The sequence below is a fragment of the Neophocaena asiaeorientalis genome, unplaced genomic scaffold (genome assembly GCF_003031525.2).
Source record: "Neophocaena asiaeorientalis asiaeorientalis breed wild unplaced genomic scaffold, Neophocaena_asiaeorientalis_V1.1 scaffold217, whole genome shotgun sequence".
Classification (NCBI taxonomy): domain Eukaryota; kingdom Metazoa; phylum Chordata; class Mammalia; order Artiodactyla; family Phocoenidae; genus Neophocaena; species Neophocaena asiaeorientalis.
In genome coordinates, this window is record NW_020172293.1 from 4,877,291 (window position 1) to 4,893,710 (window position 16,420).

General features: G+C 36.2%; 1 protein-coding gene across 9 annotated transcripts in view; it reads right to left on the bottom strand.

Moving 5' to 3' along the window:
- MLLT10 (MLLT10 histone lysine methyltransferase DOT1L cofactor) overlaps window positions 1-16,420 on the bottom strand; it is a 243,475-nt gene that overhangs the window by 55,973 nt on the left and 171,082 nt on the right. For 7 of the 9 annotated variants that reach the window (XR_003005988.1, XR_003005987.1, XM_024765503.1 and 4 more), the window contains 2 exons: window positions 11,338-11,382; window positions 10,456-10,488 (listed from right to left, as the gene is read on the bottom strand). The exons of 1 other annotated variant lie outside the window; for it this stretch is intronic. Coding sequence is in view for 6 of the 8 variants with exons in the window: in XM_024765503.1 (XP_024621271.1) it covers window positions 10,456-10,488; window positions 11,338-11,382 (78 nt within the window). In the remaining 2 variants the exon portion in view is untranslated. The remainder of the gene's footprint in view (window positions 1-10,455; window positions 10,489-11,337; window positions 11,383-16,420) is intronic. One more of the 9 variants, XM_024765487.1, reaches the window with a different exon arrangement.

A 16,420-nucleotide genomic window follows, 5' to 3' on the forward strand; every position in this document is an offset into this window, starting at 1 on the left:
GTAATCCCTATATACGTAGTACTTGTTTCATCATTATTATAAGAATTTTAAATACACGTACCAAATGAAACAGAAATTAAACTTAGAGTTTAATAATATTGTGAAATCTAAATTCTCTTACTCAAGCTGGCTAGTTCCAAGGTACCACCATAAAGCAAAATGTTATGAAATACAAGGCACTTCACTTCATGGACATCTATTCAAAGTTTACAGCCCCCATACATTGTTTTCTAAAATAGTCAAATGACTATTTTGCCTTTCCAAATTGCCTTAAAAGTTTCAAACATTTACTAAAAGATTTTTACATTATATCTTTCTCCTATCTGTTCAGTTTTCTTTTTCCTCTGTTAGTACAATAATTTTATTTTTTCAACTCTTAAGTTTCCTAAATTTCTCTCATCACATAAAATTCATCCCACTGGGCCTATTTTTTACAAATATACTGGTGAAGTGTTTTCCTGAAAGTATTTTGCTTTGTATTGATGATATTCTTATTTCCTTATTGAGAAACACCAATTTCAACGTACAGCTGATTCATGTTGCTATACAACAGAAACACAACATTGTAAAGCAACTATACTCCAATAAAAAAATAAAAATACACACAATAAAGAGAAAAATTTATATGCGTAAAAAAAAGTTTATGGAATATTTTACACACATTCAAAAAAACCGCCACCATTAAGTCCTAAGATCCGCCATGAGAAACACCAAGTCAAGATAGATGCTTAAAATTCAACATCTATGACTATTAAACATACAATATTTCCTTGGTTCTTATAGTTTCCAAAACAAGTCTCAGTGAAATACTAAATTTTAATTTTATAAAGTTCTATATAATAAAACATTTTGAGATATATCAGATACTAGAGAGTAAATAATGAAAGTAATCCAGTCTTCAACTTTTCAGAATTTCAACTTTCTAAAGGAAGAGTTTATGGGTTTGTCTCTTTTTTTTTAAGTTTCACAAATGTGCGACAAATATGACTAAGATATAGATCACAGAAACAAAAACAACTGTCCGGAGGAGCAGTAGAAATAGAATGAAGAAAATATTAGATTACTATGTACAAGAACCCAGAAGTGTTTTCTTTGTCTTTTAGTTAATAATTCTATCAAAAGACTTTGGAAAAAACTCCGTAGGAGATAAATCTATGCTTAGTTTTAAATTCTACTTTCACTAGTAAGGAAAGGAGGAAGGCCATACCAGCAGCAGACACAACCAAAGTCTATATCATAGATTTTGCAGAGAACAGTCTATCGGGAAACTATGAGTGGATTATACTGATGCAGCAAGAAGTGGGAGAGAAGAAATGAGACTGGAGAGGCAGGTCAGTGCCAGAAAAACTCCTTATGCCTTGCTAAACAATATGAATTTATCCCATTAATACCAGAAAATCCTTAAAGGATTTAAGTAAGACAGTGACATGGTCTGATCTGCATCTTTATTTATTTAAAAAAAAATTTTAATATTTATTTATTCATTCATTAATTTATTTTGGCTGCACCAGGTCTTAGTTGCAGCATGTGGTATCTTTAGTTGTGGCATGCAGACCTCTTAGTTGCGGCATGCACGTGGGATCTAGTTCCCTTACCAGGGATGGAACCTGGGCCCCCTGCATTGGGAGCCTGAAGTCTTACCCACTGGACCACCAGGGAAGTCCCTGATCTGCATCTTTACATAGACCCTAATAGATTCTGGTAACACCTAGAGAATGAGCTGGATAACAGAATAAAGGTTAAGAGGTTGCTGAAAGAGTTCATATAACAAATTACGGAGAATTGCCAAAGCAGGAGCAGTGGAAACATAAAGGAAAAGACAAGTTAAAGTGATGAATAACAGGAAAAACCTTTAAAAAAACAAATGGTGACAAACTAAACTCTTCCCTCTCATTTCTTTAAGTCCCTAGCATAACTCTGGTTTAGAACTTTTAATTCTTTTAATCTATCATATACAGATAAGGAACACCAGAGAAGCAGCAGGCTTAGAGTGGGAATGTAAGAAGAACTGAAGTTTATTACATTGTTGGGAATGAGTCTGAAAATCAAGATAAAATTCTACACTGGAGGCAGAGATTTGGCAATCTAACGAATATAGATGACTGCTCAATCTGTAGGTATGAATAAGATAGCTTCCAACAGAATAGGCATAGAATGAGAAGTGAATAAGTAGAGAAGAGGATACTGGGAATAAAACAAGAGGTACACAAAGAAATCGTAAAAGATACTGTCAATACTCTCAGGAAGACATTGCTGTAAAGACCTACTTTCAAAAAAGAGATCTGAAATAAATAATCTAACCTCCTATCTTAAGGAATCAGAAAAAGAAGAGCAAATAAAACTCAAAGCAAGCAGAAGGAAGAAAAAAATAAATAGAAATACAATAAAGAACAGGAAAACTATTTTTAAAAAAAGAATGAAATCACAAGTTGGTTTAAAAGAACAAAATGGCATATAAAGCAATTATACTCCAATTAAAAGAAAAGAACAAAATTGCTAAACTTCAGCTTAACTGACAAAGGAAAAAGGACTCAAATATACTATAATCAGGAATAAAAGGGGATATTACTACCCATATTACCAAAAAAGTTTTTAAAGGATTATGAAGAGAATACTATGAATAACTGTATGCCAACAAATTTAAAAATCTAGATGAAATGGGCAAATTCTTAGAAACATCCAAACTACAAAAATTGATACAAGAAGATATAAATAGATTTTTCTCAAAAGAAAATATACAAATGGCCAACAAGAACATGAAAAGATGCTAATTCATTAGTCATAAGGTAAATGCAAATTGAAACCACAATGAGATACCATTTCACACTCACTTGGATGGCTAGGGGAAAAAAATAGAAAATAACAAGTCTTGGTGAGGATGTGGTGAAGTTAGAACCCTCATATACTACTGATAGAACCCTCATATACTACTAATGGAAATGTAAAGTAGTACAGTTGCTGTGGGAAACAGTTTGGCAGTTCCTCAAAAAGTTAAACAGGAGTTACCATAATGACCCAGCAATTCTATCCTAAGTATATACACAAGACAAATTAAAAAAATATGTTCACACAAAAACCTGCGTGAAAGTTCACAGCAGTTTCATACCAGTCAAGAAGTGGAAACAACCCAAATGTCCATCAACTGATGACTGGATAAACCAAATGTGGTGTATATTCATATAATGTGTATCATCAAGCCATAGAAAAAAGAATGAAGTGCTGATATGTGCTACAACATAGACAAAACTTACGCTTAAATATGGAAAACATTATGCCAAGTAAAAGGAACCAGACACGAACTCCCTCTACATGTAGTGTCAACTCAACAAAAGGCAAATCCACAGAGACAGAAAGTATGTTACTGATTGCCAGGGTATGGAGGGGGAGGGGAATATATTGGGATGTATGTGATTTATTTCCGGATTGATAAAAATGTTCTAGCATTAGGCTTCCCTGGTGGCGCACTGGTTAAGAATCTGCCAGCCAATGCAGGGGACACGGGTTCGAGCCCTGGTCTGGGAAGATCCCACATACCGCGGAGCAACTAAGCCCGTGTGCCACAACTACTGAGCCTGCGCTCTAGAGCCCGCGAGCCGCAATTACTGAAGCCCGTGTGCCACAACTACTGAAGCCCGTGCGCCTAGAGCCCGTGCTCCACAACAAGAGAAGCCCACACACTGCAACAAAGAGTAGCCCCGCTCTCAGCAACTACAGAAAACCCCCGTGCAGCAGCGATGACCCAATGCAGCCAAAAATTAAATAAATGAATAAAATAAAATAAATTTTAAAAAAAATGTTCTGGCATTAGATAGTGGTTACAGTTGCACCACATTATGAATACAGTTGACCATTTACCAATATGGATTTGAACTGCATGGGTCCACTTACATGTGAATTTTTTTCAACAGTAAGTACTGCATTACTACATGATCCTCGGTTGGTTGAATCCATGGATGCAAAACTGACAATAGGGACGAAAGCTGTATACAAAGAGCCAACTATAAATTTTATCCAAATTTTTCTACATGTGAGGAGCGTCAGGGCCCCTAACCCCGGAGTTATTCAAGGGCCAACTGTATAGCAAAAACCTTTGAATTATACACTTTTAAATGGTTAAAACTGTAACTTTTATATTACATAAATTTTACTTCATTACAAACTTTGGGGGGAAAGATAAGATACTGGAGAAGTAGAACAAGGACTATTTACTCTGAAAAAGGATGAGAGAAGTATGAAAAAGAAATAAGGGGTGTAATTTTATGCGTACATGCAAAACAATTAATTAAAGTAAAGGAATGATAAACAAAATTCAGGATAGTCATTAACCTTGGGGAATGCAATGGTGAAAAGCATGCACTATATTCAACAGTGTTGGTAACATTCTATTTCTTAAATTGGTGGTAGATTCCTGAGTGCTCATTTTATTAGTGTGGCCACATAACTTATACATATTGCTTTCAATGTATCAAATATTTCAGAATAAAAGCTGAAAAAGGATGTATGAAAATACGGCAAAATATTAACAGGTGTTATATTTGTAATAAATTCATAATCTCTGTACTTTTCTATAAATTTGAAGTATTTTATAATTTATAAAAAAGATAGAGGAGAATGCTATAATGGAATACAGAAAGCTTCAAAAGAGAATGGCCGGGCTTCCCTGGTGGCGCAGTGGTTGAGAGTCCACCTGCCGATGCAGGGAACGCGGGTTCGTGCCCCGGTCTGGGAAGATCCCACATGCCTCCGCGGCTGCGCCCGGGAGCCATGGCCGCTGAGCCTGCGCGTCCAGAGCCTGTGCTCCGCAAAGGGAGAGGCCACAACAGTGAGAGGCCCGCATACCACAAAAAAAAAAAAAAGAGAATGGCCAACAATTTCTCTGAAATGAAATCAAGTAAGATAAAAACCTGTCTCCGGGAATTGGGAACCAGAACTGGTCACTAGTAATTTATGGGAAAAAAGCTAACAAAAAAGGTGCTAAAACCAAAACTATTCAAAAAATACGTGTACTAATAAATCCTAACCCTGGAAATGATTTTAATAACATCTTCTTAAAGTATGGCAGTTGGAATAATTGTGAGCAGACATGGTATACGGAATAATGCCCCCCCACCTGTCCCCAAGGTGTCCATGCCTTAATGTCCAGAACCCGTGAATACGTTACCTTAAATAGCAAAAGGGACTACACAAATTTATCTAAGTTAAGGACCCAGAGATGCAGAGCTTATCCTGAATTGTCTGAGTGGGCCCAACCTAATCATAAGAGTTCTCATAAAGTGTATCTGAGAACCAGACGGACTGAAGCATTAGAGGGACTTCCCCATAATTGATGGCTCTGAAGATGGAGGATGGGGCCACAAGGCAAGGAGAGCAGGCAGCCTCCCAAAACTGGAAAATATAAGGAAAGAGATCCTCCTCTAGAGATTTTGAAAAGGTTCAAAGCCTGCCAACACCTTAATTTTAACCCAGTGAGGTCTACGTCAGACTTCTACAGAACTGTAGTAAATTTGTATTGCTTTAAGTTTGTGATAAGTTGTTAGAGCAACCATAAAAAACAAATACGGAAGAATAAAATGGAATGTAAATTCTTCTTTTTCTTTCCTCCCCCCAGAGACAAGTCTCATGGTTTTTATTGCTTGATACTCAATATAATGAAGAAGAAAAAAAATTTTAAGCTAACATTTGACACCTCACACCCATTAGGATGGTTACTATCAAAAACAAAAAAAAAGCAAAAAAAATTAAGTGTTGGCAAGGATATTGAAAAATTGGAATCCTTGTACACTGTTGGTGGGAATTTTTAAAATGGTGCAGTCACATGGAAACAGATTTTGAAAATTAAAAATATAAGTGTATATTGGGCTTCCCTGGTGGCACAGTGGTTGAGAGTCTGCCTGCCGATGCAGGGGACACAGGTTTGTGCCCTGGCCGGAAAGATCCCACATGCCACGGAGCGGCTGGGCCTGTGAGCCACGGCCGCTGAGCCTGCGCATCCGTAGCCTGTGCTCCGCAACGGGAGAGGCCACAACAGTGAGAGGCCCGCGTACCACAAAAAAAAAATATATATATATATATATATATGTATGTATATATATATATATATAACTGTATAAAATAAATATGCTACAAAGATCTACTGTACAGCACAGGGATGTATAATAGCCAATAATGTATAATAACTTTAAATGGAGTATAATCTATAAACATTCTGAATCACTATGTTGTACACCTGAAACTAATATTGTAAATCAACTATACCTCAATTAAAAAAAATTTTAAATGTAACTACCATATGATCCAGCAATTGTACTTCTGGGTAAAATGGAGATTCGAAAAGATATCTGAACATCCATGTTCAAAGCAGCTTATTTACAACAGCCAAAAGGTGAATGCAACCCAAGTGTCCCTTAACAGATAAATGGTAAGATGTGGTATATAATACAATGCAGTATTAATATTATTCAGCCTTAAAAAGGAAGGAAATTCTGACACATGCTATAACATGGATGCACCTTGAGGACATTATGCTAAGTGAAGTAAGTCAGTCACAAAAAGACAAATACTACATGATTCTAACTCACATGAGGTATCTAGAGTAGTTGAATTCATACAAACAAAGTAAAATGCTGGTTGTCAGGGGCTGGGGGGAGGGGGAAATGGGGAGCTCTTGTTTAATGACTATAGTTTCAGTTTTTGTAAAATTAAAAAATTCTGGAGATTGGGTGTACAACAATGTGAATATATTAAACACTACTTAACTGTACACTTAAAAATGGTTAAAATGACAAATTTTATATTATGTGTATTTTACCACAATTAAAACCAAAAAAATGGAATACATTTGAAAAAGGAGAAAACACAAACATATGGATTTTTCCAACTAAGTCCAAGCAACTCTCCTTCAATCCTCCACAGGCTAAATATTACTTCACTAGGTGCCAATTCTACACTTGTCTTCGTAATTAAAAATATAAGTCCAGAGCAATTAGGCGAGAAAACAAAATAAAAGACATCGAATTGGAAGCGAAGACGTAAAACCGTCACTATTTGCAGATGACATGATACTATATATAGAAAACCCTACAGACTCCACAAAAGAAAATGTTAAACAAATAAACAAATTCAGTAAAGTTGTAGAATATAAAATCAATATACAAAATCAGTTGCATTTCTATACACTAATAACAAACTATCAGAAAGAGAAATTAATAAAACAATCCCACTAACAACTGCATCATAAAGAATAATACATAGGAATTAATTTAACCAAGGAGATGAAAGATCTCTACACTGAAAACTAAATGACATTAATGAAAGAAATTGAAGGCACAAACAATGGAAAGATAATTCTGTAGTCACGGGTTGGAAGAATTAATATTGTTAAAATGTCCACACTACCCAAAGGAAGCCATAGATTCAGTGAAATCCATATGAAGATTCCAATGGCACTTTTCCGAGAAATAGAAAAAACAATCCCAAAATTTGTATGGAACCACAAAAGGCCCCAAATAGACAAAGCAATTGTGAGAAAGAACAACAAACCTGGAGGCATCATGCTCCCTGATTTCAACTATATTACAAAGCTACAGTAGTCAAAACAGTATGGTACTGGCATAAAAGCAGACACATAGATCAACGGAACAGAATAGGGAGCCCAGAAATACACCCAAGCATATACGGTCAATCTGTGGCAAAAGAGACAAAATGGATTAAAGACTTGAATGTAAGACCTGAAACCATAAAACTCCTATAAGAATAGGCAGTCAGCTCCTTGACATTGCTCTTGGTGATGATTTTTTGGACTTGATACCAAAAACAAAAATAAACAAGTGGTAATACATCAAAAATAAACAAGTGGTAAAAAGCTACCACAAAGCCAAGGAAACCATCAACAAAATGAAAAGGCAACTTACCAAAAGGGAGAAAATATCTGCAAATCATACACAGCTGACCCTTGAATATGGGTTTGAACTGCGCAAGTACACTTAATGTTTTTTTTTTCAATAAACATAGTACTTGGAGCTTCCCTGGTGGCGCAGTGGTTGAGAGTCTGCCTACCGATGCAGGGGACACGGGTTCGCGCCCCAGTCCAGGAGGATCCCACATGCCGTGGAGCGGCTGGGCCCGTGAGCCATGGCCGCTGAGCCTGCGTGTCCGGAGCCTGTGCTCCGCAACGGGATAGCCCACAGCAGTGAGAGGCCCACATACCGCAAAAAAAAAAAAAAAACATAGTACCTGTATTTTCATTTTACAAATCTTTAAGTGTGGGGGAAAGTTTGTGTTCGCTTCTAAATCATAATACGTGGAATCAAATGAACCAGGGTTTAAGTTTTGATTCTATCTAAACTGTTTCTGCTTCCTGCTTTGGGTGAGTCATTTGTCATTTCCTTTGTTTCTGAGGCAGAGATAGCAGTACTTGATTTTCAACTGCTCAGGGGTCAGCACCCCAACCCCTAGTTGTTTCAACTGTTGAAGGGTCAATTGTATCTGATAAGGGGTTGATATCCAAAATATATAAAGAACTCCTATAATTCAAGAGGGAAACAAAATTCGATTAAAAACTGAGCAGAGGATCTGAAGAGACATTTTTTAAAAGAAGACACACAGATGGCCAACAGACATATGAAAAGATGCTTAACATCGCTAATCATCAGGGAAATGCAAATGAGAGTCACGAGATATCGCCTCACATCTGTTAGAATGGCTATTATCAAAAACACAAGAAATAAGTATCGGTGAGAATGTGGAGAAAAGGAAACCCTTGTTGGTGAGAATGTAAATTGGTGCAGCCACTATTGGGAAACTGTTTGGAGGTTCCTTTAAAAAACAAAAATGTCCTACCATATGGATCCACTTCTGGGTATTTATTTGAAGAAGACAAAAGCACTAATTCAAAAAGATATATGTACCCCCATGTTCGCTACAGCACTATTTACAATAGCCAAGACACGGAAACAACCTAAATGTCCATCAATGGATGGGATGGAATGGGTGATGGGGGTCAAATTTCCAGTTACAAAATAACCCAAGATTTTAAAGAAAACCTGTGTTCATTATATTAATCCCGTGACATTAACTTCATTCACCAATACAAAGAAACATGACAATTTGCCTGTTAAATTAATACAACCCAGTACTATGTAGTTAATAACGACAAAGGATTTAGGTGGCTCCCAACAGTATCTACTTCCTTTTTTACCCCAAATATACTCTTTTCAAACTTTCAGCATGCCTCCAAATTCTAATATTCCAAAATTAAAGAGCAAGTCTAAATTTACCTATGCAAACTGAAAATGATGTTTTATACTTTCCTATCAAAGAATGGTAACATATTTGGTTTATTCTTAAGAATGCTTCTAATCCCTTTTCCTCTAGATACCCAATATTCAAGAGTTCCTTTTTATCTGGAATACTTATTCTAAGAGTCTGCAGTTCCAGGTTACACAGGGAAGCAAGAGTTATTTTTAAAATGTACCCATTAATAAAATGCTCATTATGGGTTTCCCATCCCAACCACACTAGCCCTCAAATCAACACAGTGCCTATGCCTGTTCATCGTGCCATTAGTCTCTTGCTGGCTATAGATTTGTAAACACCTGACAATTTAATCCAAATGCAATGCAAAACGACTGCAAATTAAATTACATTAGCAAAATATGCAAGATTTCAGAAAGTTAATGAAAACGTGTTGGGAAAACTGCTTGGAATCATTTAAACAGTCTTGAACAAATAAGAGGTATGTCAGCTAATGACTAAAAAAGATAATCAACAAAGATGATACTAGATTCAAGAATTTTCTTTAAACAGCAAATAATTAAGGAAGGTTCTTGGAACTGAAGAAACTCCCTACCACTTTTGCAAAAATAAACTCCATTATATCTTAAAAGTTAAAAAAAATGGTAGCATTTGCCTTATATTCTGATTTCAGAACCCAATCCTGCAAAAGATGCAAGTCCCTGTAAAAACCTGGCCTCAAATTAGACATAATGTAAAAGGTTATCTTATGTTTATTCACTAAATGGAATAGAGAGATAGAGATAGAATAATAAAACTATTATTATTATTTTAATCCTAAAAATAAAATTCACATTCCCAGTTGTGGAAGAAGCAGCAAATTCCTGATGTAGGTACCAATCACCAACTGCACTGGCAAGCCAGAGCTCATAAGAACTAGAAAAAACTATCTGCAAAAATAGAAAAATGACTTTCATAAAGGTAGAACAACACTATCACCATTTTGCCTTACAAAGAGACAATAGAAGCCAAACTGATGAACTAAGTTGACCTATAATCCTCCTGTAGGCAATCCACAAAAAGTTTTCACTAAGGTGCTGAACAATTGATTCAGAGCTAGGTTTCACTTCATCAATGGAACATGCAAGCTTTCAATTGGGATTCTCTACAAAAGGCAACCTTTGTAATAAATGAACCACCAGAGAAGATTCTAATAAAACTTACCATTGTGTATTGCATTCAGCAACTCTGAGAAAGCTTTTAAGTAAGGAAAAAAGGACTTCAGGTTAAGATCATTCTCAAACACACAAAAGAAATACATAGGCATAGGCTGCATCAGTATAATAAAATCTCAGTAAATCTACCTTGGATCATTGCTTAAATCATTAAAACTACAAGCTTGGCTCAGTCTTCACATGGTATAAATTTCTAGATACCGCATTTCACTTGCCAATATATTACCTACTAAATTTAAATAACATATCAGATATACTGTCATAATGATGACAAATCTCCTTAGTAATAAATAAAGCTACTTTTAAAAAGACATTTAGTAGTCTAACTATGTAATGTCTTTCTGGCTGAAAGTCAGTATCTATAAGATGCAATTCTATACAGGTAAATCCACCTTTGGTCACACTTAATAGTATTTATTGTAACGAAAAACCTCATTTTATCATCTAACCTGATCAAACATTCTCAATTCCTAGACTTTAGTATAATAGGCTCAAGATATGCAGAGGCCTAAGCAAAAAAAGATATCTAATGCCAATATACAAATATTAACATTAAGATTAGTGAAAAACAAAAAACTGGAAATATTACTTCATTGGGGAACAGAAGTCACAATTCTACAATGGAAGCACCATATTAAAAGGTCAGCAATCAACAAAATTTGGTCACAATTTGACTCTAATATGGATCCTGAACACAGGACAAAGCAGCAAGTTAAGCTACCTTTGTAGGAGAAAGAAATCTATTCAATTAAGAACCAACTGCATTTGAGAAAATTAAAATTTAAAGGTTCAGAAGTGGCATAATATACTAGAAAAAGCACTAGAGTAGGAGTCAAAAAGTCTGGGTTACCAACCCAGTTATACAACTTACTAGTTGTTGGACAAGCTCCATCATGCCGATACTGCATGGAAATTTCTGTTGGGAGGGAGGAGAAAGGAAATCAGCAAAGAAGTTGCCAGTGAGTTAAGGGCAGAAAAGAAACAGGCCAGAAAAACAGGAAAACATTCACCTAAAAGTCTAGCTGAGCAGGGCAAACAGAAATGCAAGAACAGAAATTATGAGCCAGTAATTGGGACATAAGGGGTAGGAGGACCAAACATGATGGCATTCTCACAAATCTTAACAGGACAGTGTAGAAATGTGTGTGCATGTATATGTGTGCAACGAATGAGGAAAAGACAGAAGGGCTTACAAATGAATCTGTATGACAAGCATTTAAGAATAAATGGATTCACTTCTATGAGGAAGTACAGTTAGGCAATGAGATAAACTAATGTGCTTTATATAATTCATTAGATGAGAACAGTGTATCAAACACATTTGAATGCTATGTTCAATTAGAAATTACAATTTAAGTATGAAAATTATTTAGTTTATATCTGAGCAGAAATCCATTATGACTTACATAACAATAAAAAACTCATTAAACTACAGTCTGCTTACTTTCTTCTACCTTTCATTTTTGATGATGATAATGAATGAAAAGCCATTACTCTTATTCTTTTACTCCACCCAAATGAGGAGAACGAGCAGAGGGTGACGTGAAGCAATAAAACACTGCTAAAAGCAAACTCTGCTCAGAAATGGGAAATAAATTTCCGTATGACACTCCAAAGGAAAAGTAATCGATAAAACCAGTGCTAAGGCTTTGACTCAAAAGTCCTGGCCTGGGAACTCCCTGGCGGCCCAGTGGTTAAGACTCTGCACTTCCACTGCAGGAGGCAAGGGTTCGTTCCCTGGCTGGGGAACTAAGATCCCGCAAGCCGCCGCAGGAAGCCGCAGGAATTCTCTGGCTATTAGTTAACCAAAAACATGACTTCTAGGAACCATGTGCACAGCAGAGCCTTCCAGGCAACCATCACTCACACATCTACCTCAGAACTCAAGTCTAATCATGGGCCCACTCTGAATAACTTGAGATTAAGAAGAAAGACAAAGCAAGGTAGAGGAAGCCAGCACTCACTTGCAATCACTGTAATGTTAAAAGAACTTGACATTAGATACTGTTAAAAAATCAAACACTTAGGCCAGTTTAGTGTAAGTCCTTTCCAGATGACCCTTGAAAATGAGTCATGGTGGGAGAATTTGTCACCTTAATGCTTCAGTAACAAATGCAATACAAGTGAGATTTTAAAAGGCTATTAAAGAGATAGACATGTTACATTATAGAGAAATGGTAGTTGTTTGGAATGGTCCTAAAAAATAATCAAAGGACACTCATGCAGAAGGATTTTCTCAGTGGGGACAAAAAACTGGAATATGGCTATTCTGGCCTTTGATCTAGTACTTTTATAGAAAGACAGCCATGACATAGGGCCAGCAAATTTTCAGATCATCAAAAGCCAAAACAAAATCAGGGGATTTTCTAAGAAAGCAAATTCCAAGGTATATCCTGGTCTTAGCAGCATCCAATATCCTTTATGATTTTCATTTATAACCCAATATAATCAATGTATATAAAATCATGAACCTGAGTCATTTAGATGTGAATTATGTTCACTAACTGTAACTACTCCTTCATCTACAATACTGTGTTAGTAACTCTACTCTCATGAGTTTATTAGATTAATATTTTATCTATATGATTCCCTTACCTGTTTACAGAATCAGTCTATTTCTAATTAAAATATTTTATCAAAAAAAGACTCCTCAGTTTCACTTTACCAACATAAGTAGATATGACATAAACAGGGATACATTTAACAAGTTCCCTTTCATAGTTACACAGGCTCAAGTTAAACTTTCATAACCTTCATATTTCAGGAGAAGCCAGAAGAAACTTCTATTGAGGCGATCTACTCATAGTAATAATTTGTCTTTGTGAAATCAGGAACAATTTAAGATTAAGTAGATAGTCTCACAACCAAAGGACTGCCTTTCCAGAATCTCCTTTTATAGCATGTATCACCACTAAAGAATTCCATCACTGAAATAGATTTCAGGTATCTTAACTGAGAAAGGTATAGAGGCATTCTATTAAAGAATTAGAGACTGAGTTTAAAAAACAAAAACAAAAAAACAGGGAACCCTATACTTTGAAAGGACAGAGTGTGCCCAAAGAAAAGAAATTAACGTTAAACCACCATCATTTAACGAATACCAAACTTTTCTCAGAGAAAATAAAATGATGATTTTTGTGAAGAAAAAATGCTAACCTTCACTTTACTAAATCATAAACTCTCCTAATGTGGTTGAGATAAAAAGGAAAACAGGGACTTCCCTGGTGGTGCAGTGGTTAAGAATCCGCCTGCCAATGCAGGGGACACGGGTTTGAGCCCTGGTACAGGAAGATCCCACATGCCGCGGAGCAACTAAGCCCATGCGCCACGACTACTGAGCCTACGCTCTAGAGACAGAGAGCCACAACTACAGAAGCCCGTGCACCTAGAGCCCGCACACCACAACGAAGAGTAGCCCCCGCTTGCAGCAACTAGAGAAAGCCCGCGCATAGCAACGAAGACCCAACGCAGCCAAAAACAAACAAACAAATAAATAAATAAAAGGAAAACAGAAAAGGACAAATACAGCACGTCAACTCTTCCAAAATATTCAATGTTTTCAACATCTTAATTTTCAATGTTTCAAAAGACCAGGTGCCTATTAAGAGCTCAAAAGAACATACGTAGGAAAGAATTCAATAAAAAGTTTAATATGATCTGTAAGCCAAAACTTACAACGTTTAGTAGCCACTTAAAACATTTTGTACAAGTCAGTATAAAACAGTAGGTCATTTATCAGGATGTACTGTGATTTAATAAAAATCTTACAATACAAACCCTTGATCAGACAAGTTTAGAGGTGTTTTCTGGGTTTCTATTCTGACTGGATCTAGGCCTCCTAGAATAAATATCTTGCTACATATGCTCTACTATAATTTGAACGTCATGGGAGAATTTTGATTACTCTAAAATTCTTTTAATAGTAAGTTGCCAGAATTAAGTCCAGAATGCTAATTCTAGGAGAAAGACCACTAGCCTCAAAGTCTGATTTCTTCAGCCTGGCAGTCAACTCTCCATAAACTCATCCTGCTCTATTTAATCAACATTACTTCTATCCCACAAACACAAGCTTCTTGTTTCTATGAAGTTTACCCTTCAAATATACCTTTACTATCTTTTCTGATAATAATGTTGGCCTTCTTTTTCTGCCTACTCCAAAGTACAATTCAAATTTCATCTTGTCCATGGTCTTTTCCAACTAATTATATATCCTAAAACTGGTCTGTAATACTATTGATACGTGAAAAGCTTTACAATAAATAATTTCACTTGCAATCTGGCAAAAACATTTGAAAGACAAGTACAAAATCACACAGGATACTACTAAACACATGATAACGTTCTCAGTGATTACTAATAGTATTCATTCTTTTTTTCGTTTTTTAATGTTTAGCATTTATTATGGTCAAAGCACTGTGCTGGCAGTGGGGAGACAGTAATGAACATGACAAACACAGCCCCTAACCTCCTGGAGCTAGGATTATAGTGCTTGTTACAGTCTACCCTTATAATTAACAGGTGTTTACAAGGTCACCTGCATTGTTACTTGCACATGAATCTTTAAAAGGGCATCATGGAAAACAATTCTTGATAACACAGTACACATTTTCTCCTTCTGACTTATTTATACAGGAGCGAGTTTTCTGCTTTTACAATTACTAAGTGCTTTCTCAATCTAAAATTAGGCCAAAGGAAAATTTAACGTTTTGATACTAGTAGGAGGTACTATTGTTGCAAGTTAAATTATTGGCTCAAACTCTCTTGTTGATCCCATTGCTTAAAGCATGACTGACAGTATACTAGCAAGGTTTTACATCCTCATCAGCAAACATCCCTTGAATTTTATAATTAAGTGTCTCTGGAATCACGGAAAATGCATAGCTCCACCACTTAGAGCTGTGAGAATTCTGTCTCTGTTTCCTCTTCTATATAATGAGCGATAATACTTGATGCTTGTCAAGTGCTTAAGACAGTGTGCAGCACATGCTAAGTTTCAACAGCAGTTAGCAATTCTTAACTTATGGTAAGAAGGCGTAATTCCTAAATACTCATGGCATTTAGCCAGCTTCTTCTAGATAAGCATAGACTTTTTAGTACTAAGCTTATCAGTGAGAGAGTGCTCTGATCTAGTCATAAAACTTTTATTAAAATGTGTAAGATTAAATAATATATTACCTCAAATAGTTTTCAACAACTAATCTTATTCCCTAAGTATGGCTTTAACAAGATACATACACTCTTCAGAGTGATTTTAAAACTCAAGTTTAAGAAAAAAAAAAATCCTAGGGCTTCCCTGGTGGCACAGTGGTTGAGAGTCCGCCTGCCGATGCAGGGGACACGGGTTTGTGCCCCGGTCCGGGAAGATCCCACGTGCCGCGGAGCAGCTGGGCCCATGAGCCATGGCCGCTGAGCCTGCGCGTCCGGAGCCTGTGCTCCACAACAGGAGAGGCCACAACAGTGGAGGCCCACGTACCACCAAAAAAAAAAAAAAAAAAACCTGACAAGTCTAAATTTAAGTCATTTATTTTGATGAAATAATATTTATGGGAATTTCTCCCTAAATTTCTGTCTACCTACTGGTGAGGTAAAAGGGATACAAATTCATATTTTTCTGCCACAGATGTACCACAGACACTGCCCTCACAAAGTATTCAGTAAAAAACATGATTTCCCACACATAATATTTCCCTAAACCAATAACAGCTAGGAAAATCTTTTAAGAATTTATCTTTTAACTATTTAGCCTATATTAAGTAAAACTGGATTAGTGCCAAATGTCTTTTCCAAAGACCAAACTGTCCTCCTAAGATCGTAACACTTTTCATTAAGACAATTAAACGTCACTTAGCAACTCACAGTATTATCATAATGGTAGTTTAAAATGAATTTGCGGGGACTTCCCTGGTGGTACAGTGGTTAGGAATCCACCTGCCAGTGCAGGGGACACAGGCTCG